Source organism: Adiantum capillus-veneris, chromosome 5 (genome assembly GCF_014529385.1).
Source record: "Adiantum capillus-veneris isolate H3 chromosome 5, ASM1452938v2, whole genome shotgun sequence".
NCBI lineage: Eukaryota > Viridiplantae > Streptophyta > Polypodiopsida > Polypodiales > Pteridaceae > Adiantum > Adiantum capillus-veneris.
Window position 1 is genome coordinate 164409278 of NC_140935.1, and position 21026 is coordinate 164430303.

At 42.9% G+C, this 21026-nt stretch overlaps 1 protein-coding gene across 1 annotated transcript in view; it reads left to right on the forward strand.

Annotated features, from left to right (window-relative positions):
* Positions 1-15620, forward strand: part of LOC147458487 (gamma-secretase subunit) — a 35964-nt gene extending 20344 nt beyond the window's left edge. The window contains exon 2 of the mRNA XM_086513123.1: positions 15312-15620. Coding sequence (XP_086369249.1) covers positions 15312-15466 — 155 coding nt within the window. The 3' untranslated portion in view covers positions 15467-15620. The remainder of the gene's footprint in view (positions 1-15311) is intronic.
* Positions 15621-21026: the final 5406 nt, after the last annotated feature.

Sequence of the window (21026 nt, forward strand, 5' to 3'; positions counted from 1 at the left end):
TTGCAGATGAAGAGCCACATTGCAGAGTGTCCTTCTTTGTCTTAGCAGCGGTATGTTTCCTTGATTGCATCATTGACAATTGTTTTTTTTAGGTAGCTCGGAGCTGCTACACTGAGATGCTTCTTTTTTGATGGCTGTGTGCAGACGAGATGACATACTGGCTATTGTGGAGAGTCGGTGGACGTTCATGAGCCGTCCTATACATGGAATGGCTGCATGTCTCCATCCTCTCTACAAAAAGCTAGAACTATTCCATGATAGAGATTTGCTTACACCGCGCGATTCATACATCTCGTTGAGGTACGACGAGGACACAGAACTGGAGATTGATGCTGAGATGACGAGCTTCATCAACAGCTTAGGTCCTTCCTTTGTGCGGCCAGTGGCACAGAGACAGGAGGCCACCAAGTTTCCTTTGACTTGGTGGCAGAGCTATGGGAGACAGGGTCTTCCCAAGCTTACGGATCTTGCATTACGCCTACTTTCGCAGGTAAATACTAAACCTAAACCATTGCCACTTTTGCAAGTAAATACTAAACCCTAAATCATTGTAATTTCCCAATTGAAGGATTGCTCTGCGAGTGCTTGTGAGCGCAGCTGGAGTGCCTACTCATTGATCCACACCAAAATACGCAATAGGCTAAGCACTGCACAACTAGAGAGGTTGGTTTACTGTAGAGCCAACATGAAGCTTGTGCGAGCCTACCATGCTTTGGGGACACCAAAGCAAGTAATATTAAATATGTGGTTTTGTTAACCCATCGATTTTACTATATGATGATATAATCGAACTCTTTGTAACGTACGTTCGGTTTTTTCTATGAGCAGGTAGATCCCACGCAGGTTAAGATGGTGCCTGATCCCACTATAGAGAACATCGAGCAGCAAACGAGAGATGAGCAGGAGATTCTTCGACTACTTCATAGAGAGTCGGAGAGTGTGGATCGGCGTGTGACCAGATCGCGAGCATGGGCATACAACATTCCACTCCTAGAGCGAGTTCCAGATCCAGATATTGCACGACGTGAGAGCATTCACAAAGGAAAGCTTCCTGTCCGCAAAGCACGAGGCCGTGCAAATGAGGCGGTTCGTCTCATTCACGCCACAGATGAGGAGGATCTTGAGGATGTTGCAGAGCAGCCACAGGTGTCTATGGTTGTGGAGCCAGAGTACAACGAGGAGGGCAATGTCTTGTCACATGGAGACATTCTCTCCTTTGCAGAGAGCTCATCTTCATCTGATGATGAGTTCTAGGCTAGTTGTCTTGGGAGAGAGAGACTCGAGTCTCTTGACTGAGGACTCCATTGGGTTTTTTCTAGTATTATTCATGCTATGTATTAGTTTTAACTTTTGGCATTTGCACCTTGCTAGTTTATGAGCTTTTGTAGTTGGCATCAAACATTAGTCATGATTGCTATGTCATTCTCATTGGTCATGATTGATATGCCATTTTCATGTCGGGATGATTGTAGTGTTGAGTTTTGTATTTGCAGTATTTTGATCATCATTACTTGGATCTTCATTGTTTTATGATCATTGATGTACATTGTCTCTTACCTTACAATGCTATGTTGCTTTTAAGATTATGGTATCGAGTCTGTCATACTATTACTGAAATCTGGTATTGTGTCCCATGTTCGTATCATGGTCCATGGTAGGTCACTTGATTGATGTTTAATGCAGGTAGGCCTTTTCATTTAGCCATATAGATTGATAGTTTATATATTTGTAGGCTTCTTTTGTGAAATTTCAAATGTTTTTCCTAATTTTTAAGGGTTTTTTATCAATAGTGCGTATTTTTACGTACCTTAAACCTCAATCCATATAGGATTGCGTACCTTACGTACAGTATTTTACGTTTGGTTCCACCTTCATCTTCTTGAATGAAGAGGCGGGTAGAAAAGAGCTCCAGAATCTCTCACAGTAAGCATTCACTGTATCTCTCTTGGTCATCCGAAGATGGTTCCAAGCAGCTCGTATATCGCGTTCATCCTCTTGCGTCAACCAAGAAGAAATAAAAAGCTTCTTAAATTTCAGCCATTTAACTGGCGCAGTCTTGTTTAAAAGAAGCGTGGACCACCAAGTTCGAGCATTCCTCTTAAAGTAAGAGGCTGCTCTCCGAATCTTGGAGTGCTCCTCCCACGAAAGCGATGTCAAACTGCTGTATAAAAGACAAAGCCTTCGAAGCATCTTGGTATCCTGAAAAAGTGTCAAATTTGATCGACTGTCCACCTTCCTGAAACTCTCGGACTTTCTTGCTTTTATCTTCCAGAAAGTCATTCTGGTTGGCTTTATAAAAATTCTTCTTGTTCGCATAAATTTTCCGTCATCGGAGTGTGAACTGTTTGTAGACGAGTCCTCTGTAGAACTGTCAGTCACTGGGCGAGATTTAGACTTCTTTGCCTTTTTCTTGCCCTTTCCGAAGCGTTGTTTCTTGCTTCGCTTTTTGCCTTTTCTGTCTTCTTCGCTTGAATCTGAAGAGCTAGAAGAACTGTCACAAGAAGAAGAAGAAGAAGAAGAAGAAGAAATGGGTACTCCTTCAAAGCGAACACGCTTTTTCAGTTTCTTTGCTTTGTCAAACGTCGATTGACGACCCAAATATCCCGTGAAGTCAGTGCCTTTCTTGTGCTTTTTGCCGTGCTTTTTGGCTTTCTTCTGCGCGTCAAAAAGCTGAGCAATCCGTGCATGAACCACCTCTTCTAATTCTTTCTCTGAATATTGCTTGTGATCAGAAGGTTTCTTGAGAGCGGGTTTCTGGGGTGTTGTGGTTTTCTGCCACTGCGCATGCACTTCCTAAAAAGAAGTCTCGCTCATATATTTTGCCAATTTCGGATCCTTCGCAAAACTGAGCATCATCTTTGTTGCATCGTCGATCAATTGACGACGCTTCATCTCTCGTTGCTCCGCCTGAGTAGGCCGAGGCGGGCCATACTCTCCGTCGGAATCTTCGTTGTGATCCCTGCCCGCATCTCCAGATGTAGAGGGAGTCGACTGATCCTTGCGTGAAGCCATTGTTGCTGCGGAAAAAGAAAATTGGGGATCGGATTTCCCGTAGAAGAGAAATCGGCCGTGCTCAGTCTGATACCACTGTAACAGACTTGGACACTCTAAGTCAAGAATCAATCACAACAGCACCAAATAACCACTTCAAAACAATTCATAGATCACAATAGATTTGCACTCGCCCCATGGAGTTCCGTGCCTAGAGATATTGGCCCCAAAGACTGGCGCCCCTTTTGGTATTTCTTTATGTATTAATCAGTGTTCAAAGTACAAGAGAGCGGTTAGGTTTCACTCTCAGACTTTGCGTCCAGATGCTCTGCAGAGTGAGCCCAAAACAGTGTATTTAAAGTTTTACAAGGGATGCCAAAAGCAGAGCCCCAAAAGCTTCCAGTCAAAAGCAAACTGTTTCTCTCACAAGCCCTCTTTAGGACTTTTATCAAAATAAAGCAGTGCAATTTTCTCTCTCTCTCTCTCTCTCTCTCTCTCTCTCTCTCTCTCTCTCTCTCTCTCTCTCGCTAAAAATTGCGTCGCTCAAAAGCTGGCCCTCCATAATTTCCGCCGCAAAAAGCGGGCAGGGCCGTACAGTGCCACGTCATCATGCTCAACGCATTTCACGGAAATTGCTCTTGTTGCTAGGGTTAGGGTTAGGGTTAGGGTTTAGGACATGTTTTAGGGTTAGGGTTAGGGTTATAGTTTATGGCAGATTTAGGGTATTATTAGGTGCAGCGGAATGAATGTTGTATTTTCTCAAGATTAGTGATCTTTATTGCTGAAGGTTCCTTTTAGTTCTTTAAGGAAAGAGAGAGCTTTCCGTCTTGTAGAGTGCTGTGGTCACGAACAAAGTGAGTGGATATTGTGCGTGCAAGTGAATGAGACTGAGAGAAGGAGAGAGAAGAGATACGACACCGAGAGGTCCCTCCTCCGAAGGCCCCACTCTCGTCGGCGAGAGTGGTCTACTTTGATTGCACAAAGGTGTACAATGCGTATGCAATGGATTGATGCAATGGGACTATGCCTATGACGACGACGACGATGACGACGACGACTTGATGGCTGAAATCTGTGATCTTCTAATCGCTGATTTCGGGGACTGTTTCGGTGGCTGAAAATGACTGTTTTGGCTGCGTTTTTATGGCTGAAAATGGGGGAGCATCTGCAACCAACTTGGGGGGGGATCTGCTACTGTGCCTAGGCTGAAAACTGCGTGTATCTGTGGCGGTTAGGGGCTGAAATTGAAAACGCTGTCCTGTTGGCTTTTCCCTGGCCAAAAACGCTGAGATTTGCAAGTTGGCTGGTGTTTTTGCAAGGAGGTCGCTGGCTGGTTCTGTTCGTTGTAGCGGTAGCGTTTTTGCAAGCAAAAACGCTAGGCTCTCAACTACAGCACGGGGAGGAAACTGCAATGCTGGGGGATCTAGGTGATGAAGGCGATGTCTGTAAGTGAGGAAACGCCAATGGCGGGGAATTTGGCCCGGCGAGGATGAACTCCAAAAACGTTGGGTGTGCTGGGGGGTACTGCTAAGAAGTTGCCTGTTGAGCGGGAAGTTCCTGCTGCCTCTTCTGCTAGAAAGTGCTAACTTGGGTTTGCTTATATATTAACTTAGCAAAATTGCCCTACCTACTTTTGTTGGAAAGTCACTTAAAAATAATAAGTGAAAATCCCAATAAATAGGAAAATAGGCTAAATGCACTGAAAAATTCCCCTAACTGATGCTAATGGATTCTGATGGGAATTCCGATGATCATGCTATGTGCAACCGGAGGATATGCATCTATGCTAAGTGATTGGGCATGCATGGTCTACGAATAGACTCACAAAAGTGCCAGATCATTGCTAATCTAGACTCGACTGAACTGATTGAACCCTGCTGTGGTGTAGCTTGTCCACGGACACATAGGGTTGGGATGTGTTAAGTGACACGTTTTAAGGTTTTAGGGTTAGGGTTTGCAGAATTAGGGTTTTCAGCGGCAGTCAGGGCTAGGGTTACCCGCATGCTCTCGGGCAGACACATCATCGCTTTGTGACAGGCTGACGTGGCTGAGCGTACGGAATTCCGGGATTTGCGGCAGTTGTACGGAGTTTGTTTTTTTGCGCAAGGGAATCTTATGCAAGTATGAAATTAGAAGCTTTTTGGGCATTGCTTTATTTTAAGTTGATTTTAAAAGAAGCTTTTGATTTTGAAGCTTTTGGGGCTCTGCTTTTAGCGTCCCTTGTAAACCTTTAAATAAGTGGGTTGGGCTCACACTCTACATCTGGATGCAGAGTGTGAGAGTGAGAACCCTCCCATTCTCTTGTACTTTGAACACAGATTAATACAAAAAGAAATACCGAAAGGGGCGCCAATCTTTGGGGCCAATATCTCTAGGCACGGAACTCCGCTTATGAATTGTGAACTATTTTAAGTGAATCTCTACTGTGTCGCGGTAGAAGCTTGACTTGGAGTGTCCAAGTTTGTTACAGTGGTATCAGAGCGCGGCCGATTTCTCTTCTATCGGGAAATCCGATCCTTTTCCTCCCGACACTTATGGATTCAAACAGAGATCAATCGACTTCCTCTGCATCTGGGGATGCGGGAAGAGATCACGAAGAAGATTTTCACAAGGAGTACGGCCCGCCTCTGCCTACTCAGGCGGAGATTGAAGAGATGGAGCGCCGGCGACAAAGATGATGATCAATCTTGCGAAGGACCCGAAATTTGCCAAATTTTTGACTCAAAACATCCTTCGACGAAGTGCACTCTCAGTGGCGGAAGGCCACAAAACCACCCCTCAATTCGACACTCAAGAAACCTACTACTCCGAGGATGTTTACAGAGCAAGAATTAGAAGAGGTGGTTGATACACGAATTACCCAGCTTTTTGACGCAACCAACAAAGCGAAAAAGCATGACAAAAAGCAAAAGAAAGGAACTGACTTCCCGGGTTATTTGGGTCGTTAATTTACTTTTGCCTCGACACGAAAGGAGAAGAAGCATGTGCGATTTGAAGGAGTATCCAGTTCTTCTTCTTGTTCTTCTTCTTCTTCAGACAGTTCTTCTAGCTCTTTTGACTCGAGCGAAGAAGATAGGAAAGGGAAAAAGCGAAGCAAAAAGCAAAGCTTCGGAAAGGGCAAGAAAAAGGCAAAGAAGCCCAAGTTTCGCCCAGTTTTTGACAGTCCTACAGAGGACTCGTCTTCAGATAGTTCGGACTCCGATGATCATAGAGTTTATGCAAAGAAGAAGAATTTCTATAAAGCCAACCTGTATGACTTTCTGGAGGATAAAAGCAAGAAAGTTCAAGAATTTAAAGGGTGACAATCAATTAAATTTGACACTTTTTATGGATCCGAGATGCTTCGAGGGCTTTGGCCTTCATACAGCAGTTTGATATAGCTTTGTTTGGAGGGCATTACTCAGAGCACTCCAAGATTCAGAGGGCTACCTCTTACTTCAAGGGAAATGCTCGAACATGTTGGTCCACTCTTCTATTGAACAAGAAAGCGCCAGTTAAATGGCTGAAATTTAAAAGGCTTTTTATTTCTTCTTGGTTGACTCTGGAGTACGAACGCGACATACGAACTGCTTGGAACCATCTCCGGATGACCAAGAAAGATACCTAGGATGCATATTGCGGGAGATTTTGGAGCTCTTTTCTACCCGCTTCTTCATTTAAGAAGATCTCGTTTAAAGAACAGAATGAGCGGTTTACCTTGGGACTTCCTAGGGAGATCCGAGATCACTGCTTAGAGCAAAAGTCAGATTCTATTCAAGAACTGATGAGTCATGCGAAACGATGCTTTGCCATACACCTCAGGCAGTTTGACTTGCCTGTCACAAACGGGAGCTCACACGAATAATCAACAAGATGAAAATAAATAATCTTTCAACTAAACAAAAGTTGAGGGAGAAGTTCGACACAGTATTTGGGACCAGAAGATGGGCTGGTCCCCCCCCTTAAAGAGAATCCTTTATTAGGGAGAATCTTTTTACAAGCACAAGAACCGGAGAAAACCCCCCCCGTTCTAAATCTCTGACTCAATGGTCGTTCCTTCCCGTAAGGGAAATCCGAGAGACGAGCTCTCAATCCTTTTTCCGTCTGTACTCGGAGTCGAGACTCCGCAACCAATTTCCGAATTCCGTTCCCGGACTTCCTAAGCGTAGGCCGAAGCCTTCTCGCTTCTCCTTCGCGATGAAGTACCTGCAAACACACACACAAACAAGCGACAACAATTCGTATGGCGATTCCACAATAGATACCTGTCGCTCTTGCGCGGGAAAAGCGACTTCCGTGCTTCGTAGTCTCGCGATCTCTTGCGGTAGAGTCTTCTCTTGCTGACGTTGGTAACCTTCTTTCAGTGAGGGCATGTGGTGCTTTTATAGCTCCTTGGCCACGGCACGAATAGCTGCTCGCGTAGAGATCGCGGCCGTTTTTGTTTTTGTTTTTTTTTTGCGCTGCTTTACCCGAAATAGGGAGAGAGAATTCGCTGGCTGGTTTTGTTGCTTTATTTTCTAAGTGGCTGCCCACTTATTAAGTGGGCGGCCGGCATATTTTAAAATAGGTATGAACCTGCCCAAAAACTCAATAAAACCTTATAAGTTAAAAACAATGCCTTGCACAACATTTCCCAGGCGTCCCCGGATGCAACCACATGCACGAATGCAATGCAAACATAGATTCCTCGCGGGAAAGCGTCTGCTCTTCCCGGAAAACTCGTTAAAATATTCCGCTTTTTAAGAAAAGCTTCTCAGAACCCATCTTTATTCTTGTGCTTGCGTCTTTACGCGTATTCCTCTTTCCAGTACGGGTTTCCTGCCAGACCCACGAGATATTCCCTTTCCGATGCTCCCGTTTCCCCATCACGTAACGCATCAGGAATATTCGTTTCCCGGTCTCTCCCACCGAACTAACGGTAAAACCCCTTCGCGATGCTTAATGTCACCCATCATATGACGCATCAGAGTTTTCCGTTCCTGATGGCTTTTAATAATTCCAGTAGATCTACAGTTCCTAACCTTACGGTTCAAGTGCACATCTTTAAATATCCTAATTTCAATAAAAAGAAATTATTCGAGAAAATAAGAAAATAAGAAAATAAGAAAATAAGAAAATAGTCCATTTAGCAACATTACCCCACAGATGAGATCATGACGCAGAAAACAGAACAGACTTCTAAAAATGAAAGTAGAAAGAAGAAGAGCCCCCAAGATCAGGAAGATAAGGATGCACGACCCAGGCTCACTTCTCGAGAGAGAGCCAACTACATCAAAGAGGGAAAGTGTTTTGGATGCAAGGAACAAGGACACATCTCCGCCAAGTGCCCTAAAAAGGCACAGAAAGAACAAGATGAAGAAATGCCAGAGAGTTCAAAAGCAGCTGAGGAACGTGGACGGAAAGGCAAGATGAAAGCAGGACTGGTTCCAGATTGCATGTGTACTGACCCAAGCACGATTGATGAGGGTACAGAACTTTGCCGAGCTTGGGACAAAGTGAAAGATCAAGAAGCCCTGATTTTCTTTGATGGAGAAGCCAAGGCCAACTTCATTTTACTTGAATTGGCGGCGCGGCTCGAGATTACACCTGATCGGATGGGACTACAAGCAGAGGCAGTTCTAGTGGCACCCGACAGGGACGTGGCCATTACGCCTGTCATTGGCAAACTTCGGTTGCATTGTCAGGGGTATTTGGGGCACGAGGACTTCTACATAATGCCCTTGGAAGGTTGTGATGGCCTCCCAGGAATTCCCTGGTACCATAAGAACAACGCCGTGGTCGACTATCGGGCGAGAAAAGCGGCTTTGACTATTGAAAAGGGCCGAACCATTGTACTTGATGTGAAACTTAAGGGCGAGTCTGTCTCTATTGTATCGGCTTCGGCCGTTTCAAAACTGATGAAATCCAGTCTGTTCTTTTTGAAAGATTTGAATGATGATCATAGACTAATATGTCTGAGCTAGAAAAAGAACGCCAAGATTTTCTCCACTCATGCCAATTGCTTTTCTAAGGGCCTGCCAGGCGAGTTGCCACCAGTTCATCGTGAGGATCATACCATTGATCTGATACCTGGAAGCACACCACCAAACCGGCCACATTACTGAGTGAGCCGAGCCCAGAATGAAGAGATCATGAACCAAGTGAAAGACCTCTTGGAAAAGGGTCTTATCCAGTCGAGTACTTCACCTTATTGCTCTCTGGTGGTGTTGGTTTTGAAGAAAGACGAATCTTGGAAAATGTGCATTGACTATAGAGCTCTCAACAAAATTACCATCAAGAACAGATTTCCAATTCCTAGGATTGATGATATTCTAGACCGACTAAAGGGATCCTCTTGTTTCGGCAGGATTGATTTGAAGAGCGGATATCCTCAGATCCGAATCGCGCCGAGAGATGTCTACAAGATAGCTTTTTGGACGACCTTCGGTTTATTCGAGTTTTTGGTTATGCCTTTTGGGCTTACCAATGCTCCAGCGACCTTTAACCGAATGATGGACAGGATTTTCAAAGAGTACAGATCTTTTGTTGGCACTTTCTTTGATGACATTATTGTCTTCTCCAAGGATGAGGCAGAATATAGAGAACATCTGCTACAGATATTTCAAGCATTGCGGGATCACAAGTTAGTGATCAAGGCGAAGAAGAGTGAATTTTTCCTACCAGAGATACACTTTTTGGGACATATTGTCTCAGCAGCAGGAGTGCAGATGGACCCGGCCAAGATAGAGACCATCCATGATTGGCCCGATTTGAAGAATGTCCATGAAGTTAGAAGCTTCTTGGGCTTATGTTCTTACTATCGGCGGTTCATTAGAAAGTTTGCAGAGGTTGCTACCCCTTTGTATATTTTGACACAGAAAGGAGTTCCTTTCTCGTGGGGACCCACAGAGGTGACTACCTTTGAGACATTGAAAGAGAAATTGACTACATGACCAATTTGACTTTGTCGTATTTGCAGAAGTCATTTGAAGTATATTGTGATGCTTGTGGTCGTAGTCTGGGTGCGGTCTTAATGCAAGAAGGCCATGTCATTGCCTACGAGAGCCGATTGTTCTCAAGGCCGAAATTGACAGCACAGATTTGTGAGAAAGAGCTTTTGGCGGTTAACCACGCTCTTACTCAGTGGCGGCATTACCTACTCGGAGCCGATTTTACGGTCTTCACAGATCACCAGCGTTTACGCTACTTGTCACAGAAGCAGCTATCGGAAAAGCAGATACGGTGGGCGAACATCTTGTCACAGTTCCACTTCCAAATTGTCCATGTACATGGACAAAAGAACTTGGTGGCGGATGCTTTGCCCCGAAAGCGTTGGTTATGGCTATTTCCGCGATATATCAGGAGCTTCGAGGATATGGTCAATCAGTATGCCACAGATACAAATTTTGCAGATATTTTTACTCGGATACGAATTGGGAATGTAGTAGCGGGATATTCCATTCGAGAAGAAAACGATGTTGTGCGTTACATAGCTGTTGAGAGAAAATTTTTTAACCGAATGCCACTGTCCACCATTTACGGGTCACTGCGGCATTGCTACCACCTTGAAAGGTGTGGAGAGATACTTCTTTTGGCCGAGACTCAAGAAGGATGTGGACGATTTTGTACGCAGTTGCTTGGTATGCCAAAAGGTCAAGTTTGACAGGCATAAAGCACAGGGATTGTTACAGCCTTTACCCATATCCACCTGCTCCTGGGAAAGTATTGCAATGGATTTCATTTTTGATCTCCCGAGAACACAGAGTGGGCATGATGGTATCTGGACTGTTATTGACAGATTTAGCAAGCAAGCTCATTTCATTCCAATGAAGAAAATAGTCAAACTGGATCACTTAGCGAGACTGTTTGTGGCCCATATCTTCAGATTACATGGCATGCCTGAGACAATTGTCTCTGACAGAGATCCCCGATTCACGAGTTTGTTTTGGAAGGCTATTTGGGAGAACATTGGCACGCGGTTGCAGTTCTCGTCATCTTTCCACCCGCAGACAGATTGGCAATTGGAAATTGCAAATTCAGTCGTATTGGATTTATTAAAGTCTTACATCTCGGATCATAAGACTCAATGGGAAAAGTATTTGCCTTTGGTGGAATTTGCCTACAATAACACGATTCACTCTTTGACGGGGAAGGCGCCATTTGAGATTATTGAAGGTGCTACGAAGATTCCACCCTTCCTAAGCACGAAAGATAAGATTTTTGAAGCCGACGAGTACACACGGGACTTGGGACACGGCTTTTGCCAAGGTCCGGGAGGCTTTGCAGAAATCTCAAGAAAGACGCAAAAAGGCAGCAGATCGACATCGTCGCGATTGGAAATTAAAGGAGAACGATTGGGTGCTCTTACGTCTTGAGAAGGCACGCTTGAGAAAGAAAAAGGGAAAGGAGCGGCTTTTTTCAAAGCTTAGCATGACTATGGACCTTTCCAGATTTTCGAAAAGATAAATGATGTCTCCTTTAGACTGAAGTTGCCCGATACTTGGAGGATTCACAATGCTTTTCATGTGAGTCTCCTGAAGCCTTTTAAAGGCGATGTGCCCGATGATGGGGAGCTTGATGAGCAACCCGAAGTGGAGGAAATTGAGGAGATACTCCTTCCGGAACAGATTTTGGCACATACAGATAGAAAGGTAAAAGGTAAAATGATAAGGCGGTTCTTGGTTAAATTCAAGAACTATGCCGCACTGGATGCGAAGTGGATGGAGGAGGAGGACCTGGCAGATACTCCTCAGATTGTGAACCTTTACCTTGAAGCATTTGGTTTAGCATAATCTATTTCAAATAGAACCCCGAACTCAGCTTGGGCGGAATTTGGTGCAGCGGGTATGCACAAGAGGGGAGTCGCTCCACTCCTTTGTCAACAGATTGGCCCGATTTTTGATACTAAAGTCATTGATGTCTCTTTTGAGTTTCAGGGATACTGTGGGCTGACAGTATTTTGCTGTATGACTTTATGAACTGGAATTCTCGATAATATGATACTGATTTGTTCTTGACTTGTCTAAGTGCAGGAACTGATAGACGAAATGATTGCAACATTTTGGTCTGAAAGATCTCGATAGACGTGGTTGCAATAAGGATTAGTAATCGGGCATCTATGAGGTCCCGAGTGGATCTAGATGCAATTGCTAAATACGTTGCCGATTAATCGTGGTCTGAGATCAGAATGAATTTGGATTGTGATTTGTCATGTGATGTCTTCTGATGTGATTGTCGATTGGTACATGTGCTATATGTGTGCTCCTAGTGCGTCGGTACTAACAATCAGTGTCTGCCAAGACAGGTTATGGCTTCTGTCTGTTTTGCAGGCGTAATCGAGGGCGATTACAACTGGGGTATATCACAAATGGGTGACGTGGCATGGCATGGCCCTGGACATATTTACTATGGGCAGCAGATACACACACACCCCAGTTGGCAAGAAAACAACCCACTGAAATTGCTGACGTGGCAGTGTACAGACTCCCATGAATTGCGGCGCAATTTCCGCTGACAGGCTGACGTGGCTGAGAGTAAGGAATTCCGGGATTTGCGGCAGCTGTACGGAGGCTTTTTTGCGCAAGTATATCCTACGCAAGGCTGAAATTAGAAGCTTTTTGGGCATTGCTTTATTTTAAGTTGATTTTAAAAGAAGCTTTTGATTTTGAAGCTTTTGGAGGTCTGCTTTTAGCATCCCTTGTGAACCTTTAAATAAGTGGGTTGGGCTCCCACTGTGCAGAGCATCTACTCTCTTGTACTTTGAACACAGATTAATACAAAAAGAAATACCGATAGGGGTGCCAGTCTTTGGGGCCAATATCTCTAGGCACGAAACTCCGCCGGGCCGTGTCGAATCAATTGTGAACTGTGGACTGTTTTGAAGTGAATCTCTGCTGTGTCGCGGTAGAAGCTTGACTTGGAGTGTCCAAGTTTGTTACAACTCTTGTGTTTGTTCATTGCACAATTACTCTCATTAAGTCGAGGAAGGCAGTAAAAGGAACCTTAAGCACTTACTGTTTACTTATCCTGAGCCATACACATCATTCACTTCCGCTGTCCGTTACATGGACAGTAGCGACTATAGCATTTTAAAATGTTGCTGTTGGAACGGTGTAACATCAAAGACAAGCCAGGGTAAGAGCCAACAGTCCGATAGCGTTTTAAAACGCCAAAACAGCAGGAGAGGACTCCGATAGTCTCCGAGGTGTGGCGTTTGAAAATGCTGTTAGCAGAAAGAGAAGAGGATGGTGTCGTCGAGTAGGTGATGGATCTCCACAACTTCTCAGTGAGCTGCCTTGCTCCACCAAGGCTCTGATACCATGTCAAAGTCGACGGTGCAAAAGCGGAGAGAGAGAGAGAGAGAGAGAGAGAGAGAGAGAGAGAGAGAGAGAGAGAGAGAGAGAGAGAGAGAGAGAGTCTCGTGAACCAACCAACCTTGGCAATGAATAAACTGATACTTGTACAATGGGGGCAATGGGTTGCATATATACCCACCTAAGTAAATTGCCCTACCCAGACTTTTTGACAAATAAGTAAAATAAGTATCTAAAAAGCCAAAATAAGTAATGGGATCACATTGTGCAGTTCACTTGAGATGCCATAACTCTAACAATAAAGGCACGGAGGCCCAAAAACAAAAGCTATAAAAAACTAGTGCCTAAAATGCTGTGTCCCAAACCACTCAATGCTTTGAGTAACTTTGGCTGAAAAGCAGTTCAGGTGCCACGTCAACGAGCGTATGATGTGTCATGTCATCTCGAAAATCATGGCACGAATCCTGCGCGATTGTTGCACGCATAGACTCATACGGTCTGGCACTTGCACGGCTCACCATCTCCTCTTCCGGTCCTGTACGGTAATGCAACATTCCCCATTCATCCATTCCCCCCCCCCCCCCCCCCCCCCCCCCCCCCCCGGGTTATGCCCGCAAAACAAATAGTAAACAATTAACCTGCTCGCATTGACTTTATGAGTACATGCATTTGACTACTCAAAACTATATACACTAGCACAATAGACACTCTTCACTGGAGAATCAACAATCACATTCACATTAAAGCGAGGAAAAGCTTATACGTTAATAGGTCCTAGTACACAAGGAAAGTTCAAAGGAAGGTGAAGGGTGAGCTGGTCCGCATGCATTTGGTCAAGTTTAGGAATTATCCAGCTCTTGATGCAAAGCGGATGGAGGAGGACTTTGCAGATGCTCCTTTGATACCGAGCTTTATCGTGAGGCTTGCAGTTTGGCTCTGACTATTTCAGAAGTGCACGTTGAATCAGCTAGTTGAATCTGGTGCGGTGCGTGTTGCACCAGAGGGCACCCACTCCACTCTTATGTCATAGATTGCCTAGAAGGGATTAGAGTCAACCAATTTCTCTCTGAGACTTTGGGGGTGCCAAAATGCTGACAGGACTTTGTTGACTTACTTTATGATATGTACATAATAGTCGACCATCATTTTGGATTGTTGTTATGTCCCCAAACATCAGGATGGGTGCTTGAGCTGTGTCGGGTCAAGTGTGAACATCACCCTATAATTAGGGCGGTTAAGGATTCCTATAAAGAGGACCTTGGGCTCATCTGTGAGCTATCTTGTGTGATCACCACACTTGGACTCTAGGCCCTTGGCAGCTCTACCCACGCACCCGTTTGGTGTGGGCTTGGTGGTATGGGACACCATCCCTTGTGGTAGAGGCTAGCCTGCTGGTTGCAGGCTCCTAGGCTTGGAGCTGAGCCCGTATCAGCTCTATGGCTGAGAGGGTCTCTGTAAGTAGCATGACATAAACTCTCGTGGGCAGTCTGATGTCGGCTCTCTATGCTTCTCTTTGTGTGAACTTGTGTCATGTCAGGTGTGCAGGATGGATCTGGCGAGGGACTAACATTGGTATCAAAGCCATTTCCTGTTTTCAACATGGCGTGGCAACGTGCACCAAGCCATTAGAGCACGTGGGGGCGGGATGCCCCAGCGGGACATGTTCCCGCACTCTTGAATATGATGTTATGGGACATCACTAGCAAGAACGGGAGCAAAGCCGATGGTGAAAATCCACGGTATGCTCGTTTTTCGTCGATTTTCGTGTGTGGAGCAGCGTCGCATGGTCTCTCCGCTAGCATTTCTGCCATGGTGTCGTCCTCGGGAGGTGTTCCCCAAGGACATGGTACCACCCTCCGCTTGGCGACATGGTGAATGTCTGTTTGCACTTAATATGGAGTATGATTTGCTGGAACTTTGATGGCCTTATATATATGTTTTGGTTTCCATGGTACTCAGTAATATGAGAGAGAGAGAGAGAGAGAGAGAGAGAGAGAGAGAGATGCCATTTCACTTGACGGAGGGCCACATCTCAACTTTTAATTGCAGATATTGTTCGTTCAGCAGTTGGTTTTGTGGTTTGCTCATCGCTTCTTCTCACTTGGGCCTTGACTTTTGCAATTGGTCGTGAACGCTTGCTTGGTTCTTCATGGGAAAGTCTTGCAGTTTACGAGCTAGCTGATAAGTTTGCAAACTCCTTTTGATCCATTAATTTTGAGATAAGTGCGAGACTAATGGTCTTCTTTTCCTCGTGCTTTGATATGAGAAGCATGAGGGCTACATGTAGGGCTATGTTAATGCTCATGATTTTAGATATGATGGTGCCAGATTTATAGCAAAGCCGTGGTGTTATGAGTCTCTCTCTCTCTCTCTCTCTCTCTCTCTCGTGCGCGCTCGTCTCTATTGTTAGCAGATGTTAGCTTTGGATGATGGTAATTGGTCCACCTGCGTGGTGTGTATTTGTTTGTTTATCCGACTTTCAGAAAAGTAAACTCCTTGTCTATTAATGAGGCTTTACGATTGTACGGAAAGTATATGATGAGTTACCAACGTGCTTGTTGATTGTAACAACACGATGTAGTGTGCATGAAACAACTTTTACCCAATCAAAACAACCATCTCTAAGAGATGTACTATGATACAACTCGAGGACGGGGTTGACATTTTTTTCTAAGTAGTAGATATACTAAAGTAGACACACATTTTTATGATAGACATAAAGTAAGTTCTCCATCTTGAGAGTGCACATATTAAGTGTGCCATACAAAAGTATGGGGAGAGTTGGCACAATGTCTCTCCAAAAATTATACGAAGTAGAGGTTGTGCCGTGCATAGCTATACATGGTATTCAATGGGCTTGATGTTCTTGCCGGTAATTTGATGCTATTCCAGAGTAGATGATAAAAACCTGCCGTATTGGAGCTGTCATACACAATAAGTTGGGAGATTGCAATGTGATTATAGAGCCCGAGTATTTTTGAGGAGGGACTTGGCTTGGGAAGGGGAGAGAAGGCGAGAGAAGGCCCTTCATGAAGTCACCCTTCTCAGGGGGAAAGATTGCTTTGCTCATGGAGCTATTCGACACCCGCAAACCAAGCTTTCCATACATGCGTTGAATCCCTTTCTAATTTAAAATACGTTTTTGCTTATATACAGGTTCTTTTTTGCATGGATTGATGTCGTGAATAAGTACCCTAGAAAGAAGGTTCTTGCCATGGCTTAGATCATTGATGCAAGTGAAAAGGACTTGATAGGAAGGTGTGATAGAGGGGGTTGTTTGTAGGTCGGGCCTAGGTTGCTTCATGTGCAAGAGGCACGCGTGGCTTTTATTCCATGAAGTAGGCCCGTTGTATAGCTCAGGTGCCTTGCAAAGAGCACCATACTTTGTATATTTATCCAGAAGAGCGCGATCATCACAACATGATGCCATCATGGATTTACTTTCGCTTATCAACGACCCCATTCACAACACAAGCTTTGAGGATGCACACATAGGTCGCCCTCTTGTTGCATATGTTTGAAACAATTAAGAGCTTTCTTTTTATGCATTTCTTGCAATTATAGAGCAATACATGATACGACATTGCAAGAAGGGAAGTTGTCAACAATCACCACATCTTGCATATATATCCACGACCACCAATAAGGAGCTTCAACAATTCATGTCTCAAAATCTAATTGTGGATCACTTTTCCTCTGTGTGGCTCCAATCATAGCACAAGCTTTGAGGATGCACCCATAGGTCAGTTCATTTGGAAAAGTGTCCTCGTGTAGCATCTGTTCAAAATATCCAAGATATTGTTGACCTTGCTTCCAAGCCCAAAGCATTTGACAAATGCCCTTGGGCTCTCAACATCAAAATGCAGACTTGTTGCCTACTAGAAACCCTAGGTACTAGCTTTTGTTGGCTTAGCTTGTGATACATGCAAGCCCTCAAGGGCCTTGCCAATAAATACCAGACACCACACTTCACTTGAATATCCACAAAAGGACCACTAGTACAACATGATGCTCCAACAACCCTTGTCTCAAAATCTCATCATCAAATTTCTTACCCTTGTGAATGGCTTCAATCACCTATGCCACACTTTGCACACATCCACAAATGCATCACCAACACAACATAATATATTAAGAAGGTGACAGAAAATAAGGACAAAAGAACGATACACATAGACTACAACCTCAAAGTGTGCAAAATATGCATATTGGATGCAAATATATAGAGGGGACGTAGGGGGTATGTATATAGCAATTATAAATATAGCTCATCAGTCTCCCTCAAACAAGGGTAACTATGCCTGAAAAAACCCTTGAGGGCTTAAGGGAAAACCCATAGCTCCATATACACACATCGTTATATTAAATAACATTGAGTTTGACAAAAAAATGTTGTTGAGGACCTACATCACTCTTATCAATACAAAGATGGCCTCAAAAGGCTCAACAAAAATAACTTTTGAAAAAGATTTTGTAGAATAAAGTGCATTGACCTTATCTTTAGAAATATCCACCAACTTTACTTTGTCATATTCTAGCTGTGTGTAATCTATCAACATCTCAAAATCACGGACTATAGTATAGAAATTATTAGTGTTAGAGAAATACGCAAGCACAATGCCTTTGGAGACTCGTGACACCACTCTTTTGATAACATTGAAACGAACGAAATATAGCATTACATATACACCATCACAACTACTCATGAAATTATATGATATCAAATCCATGCAATATGTATGCACGTGCATAATGCCAACACGAAAACAATCTAGTAGAGCCCAAGGATTCTTTTTGATGGACATTCTACTCGTTTTTGGATATATCTACCGCTTAGATGGGTGAATATGTGAGGTACCTTGCAAAAAATAACACTACATTATCTAAAAATCTATACAATTTACAAAATTTCAAGGACAAGGGTATTCTAGAAAAATCAACCTTGATGGAACCCCTAATATGCATTATTTGCTCTCTTCAACAAAAGATAACATGTAATCATCATGGAACCGCACCATGGCATCATGAAAAAACTCCATGAAACTATCTCAATAGCAATCAAATATACAAAATGATGTACAAACAAAATTCACTAATAATCATTGTGATACGACATCATAAAATCATGAAACAACTTTCATAAATAATAACCATCTTGATAGCAATAAATCACCAAAATTTGGCTTCATAAAGAATCATCATCTGCACTTACCAAATAAAAGCTACATTACTATGTCATCTGTACTCAACAAATAAAAGCTTTGAAATAATTATCACAGAACATTACCATGGTATCATAAGATAATAATCATCATGATGATAATGTGTAATCAAATTCCATTCCATGCAATAAGCAATTATAATGGATCATACACACTTTTATAAGAGTGATAAAATATGATGATATCAAATACGTAGAAGTGTGACAAAGCAATGAGAATATCCAAAACAAAATTTCACTTTAAGTGAAACTCAATCTAATATGTATATTTATATGAATCAAAATTTATCAAAGTGATCAAAAGATTTAAAATAAGTGATTCTCTCTTATGTAATCCAAGATCTATGTCATGCATACAAATCAAGTGTTCTTGTGCTACCTGAAAAGCAATTAGCATCGCTTATAAAATTTAGAATCTAAATTGTGCATAAAAATCAAACTTTCTTTGTTACACAAAAAGCACTTAGCGTCTCTTATGCAATTCAGGATCTATAACATGCATAAAAATTAAACTTTCTATTTTATATGAAAAGAATTAGCATATCCAAAGAAAAGAATTTTTATTTACGTAAGTCTCACTCTGTTTTATGTGTAAAGATATTTTTAAATGTATAGGGTTCTTTGTCTTGCAGGGTTGCTAAGCACAATGTTTTACCAAAAAGCCCTTTATGTGTAAGGATTTTTCTAATGTAAAGTGTTCTCTATCTTGGAGGGTTGCTAAGCATAATGTTTTTCTCAAGATCCCTTGGTGGCAATCTCATAAGATATTTGTTTACTCGTGTCACCTTCTTCGATAATGCCACATGCTTTTGAAATGAAACTATAGGTGACTGCATCTGGAGAGAGGCCCTTACTTCACACCCTCTCTGGATATCCAAGGCTTCTTTATATGTTGGCCATATCTTGCAACAAGTGCGATCCTAGAGATGAATTCTAAGCCAGATAAAGATCAACCATGAAATTATAGTGCCTTTTTGAACCCCTCATTCCACATTTGACCTACATGAAGACCAAAGCAATTCCAAGCGCAATATGGTTTTTTTAGAGTCCTTGACTACCATCTCATTGTAAGTTTGTTTGGTACATCTTTTGGTAAAATGACACATGTATTTGAGATGAAAAGCATAAATGATTGCATCCAAAGAGTCACTTGATTTTCCTCCTCTAAAAATAGCCCAGATTATCCTCACACTTCCGCTATTGTTGGGCATATGCGATAATAAACGTATTCCAATAGATGACATCTTGAACAAAAAGATCATCAAGAACTTTTCATGGTTTTGTAAATGCACTGATGGTATACATGCCAACCACAACATAGCCAAGCACAACACACTTTCTTTCAAAGACCCCCAAGTAACAATATCATCGTGAATTTGTTTACTCATGTCAACTTCTTTGATAGTGCTATACACCTTCAAAGATGCAAGTGTTAGCGGGTCGCCACGACGGACGTCTACAACATAGCTATCTGGCACTAACATATGTCAATACTAAGGGAAGCGACTTGGGATGGGGCACGGAGATCTTTGAGACTGTCAGTCTCAAGAAGTGAACCTACGGAACCACACAATTAACTACTTTTAGAAAATCTATCACTCTCCAAAAACCAGTCTATGTCCAATCCTCATTGCTCTAGGTCATCATGTCTTTTTGACATCCAATCAGTGTCGGATAGAAGCAAAACTTAAGGAGGAGTATTACAACACCTAAAGACACAATCCTACCAAGTCCTGTGGTCATCTGAGAAGGTACCAAAATTCCAATCCATCCCAAAAAATGTGCAGAAAACTGTAAAAGAACTGCTCAAAAAGGTAGCTCTATAGTATAGAAACACTCTTTCAAGGTCAAAACATCAAAATATAACCATTTTAGCACTCAAATTGAGGCATTTAGCTCACAAACAGGTTGTCTTGCGAACCACAACAAAAACTGAGAATGGTTCCACTTAGATTAAAGAGCAAGAGATAAGGAACACAATGCACTAACGGGATCGAATTCTGATTACCAGTCAAAGAGAAAGATTGATTACAAATTGTAGCAGACTTGGAGCTCACAATGTCCTCTTAGATAATGATAATGTTCCCTTTCAAACTAAGGGTTTTGACTCAAAAACTTGGGACCCTTTCCCACGGCCATTGTCCACTAAAGGCTCATAGGTTTTGAGTGGGAAATAGAGAATAATAGGCTAGAGAATCATTACTAGCACAATTACAAGACTTCTTTTGAAAAAAAGGATTGAATACATCGAAGTGTGGCATGTAGCTGGGTTTTTAGGTGACAGTCCGTTGTATCCATAAAAAATTCCCCCCTTCCTATTCATGTCACATCTCATGCAATTGCATCTGTGACTCGGCCAATGACTGTAGCCTTTCAGTAGTCTGTCATTCTATTACTAGCATCCCTATGACCCTTTCCCACGGCCATTGTCCACTAAAGGCTCATAGGTTTTGAGTGGGAAATAGAGAATAATAGGCTAGAGAATCATTACTAGCACAATTACAAGGCTTCTTTTGAAAAAAAGGATTGAATACATCGAAGTG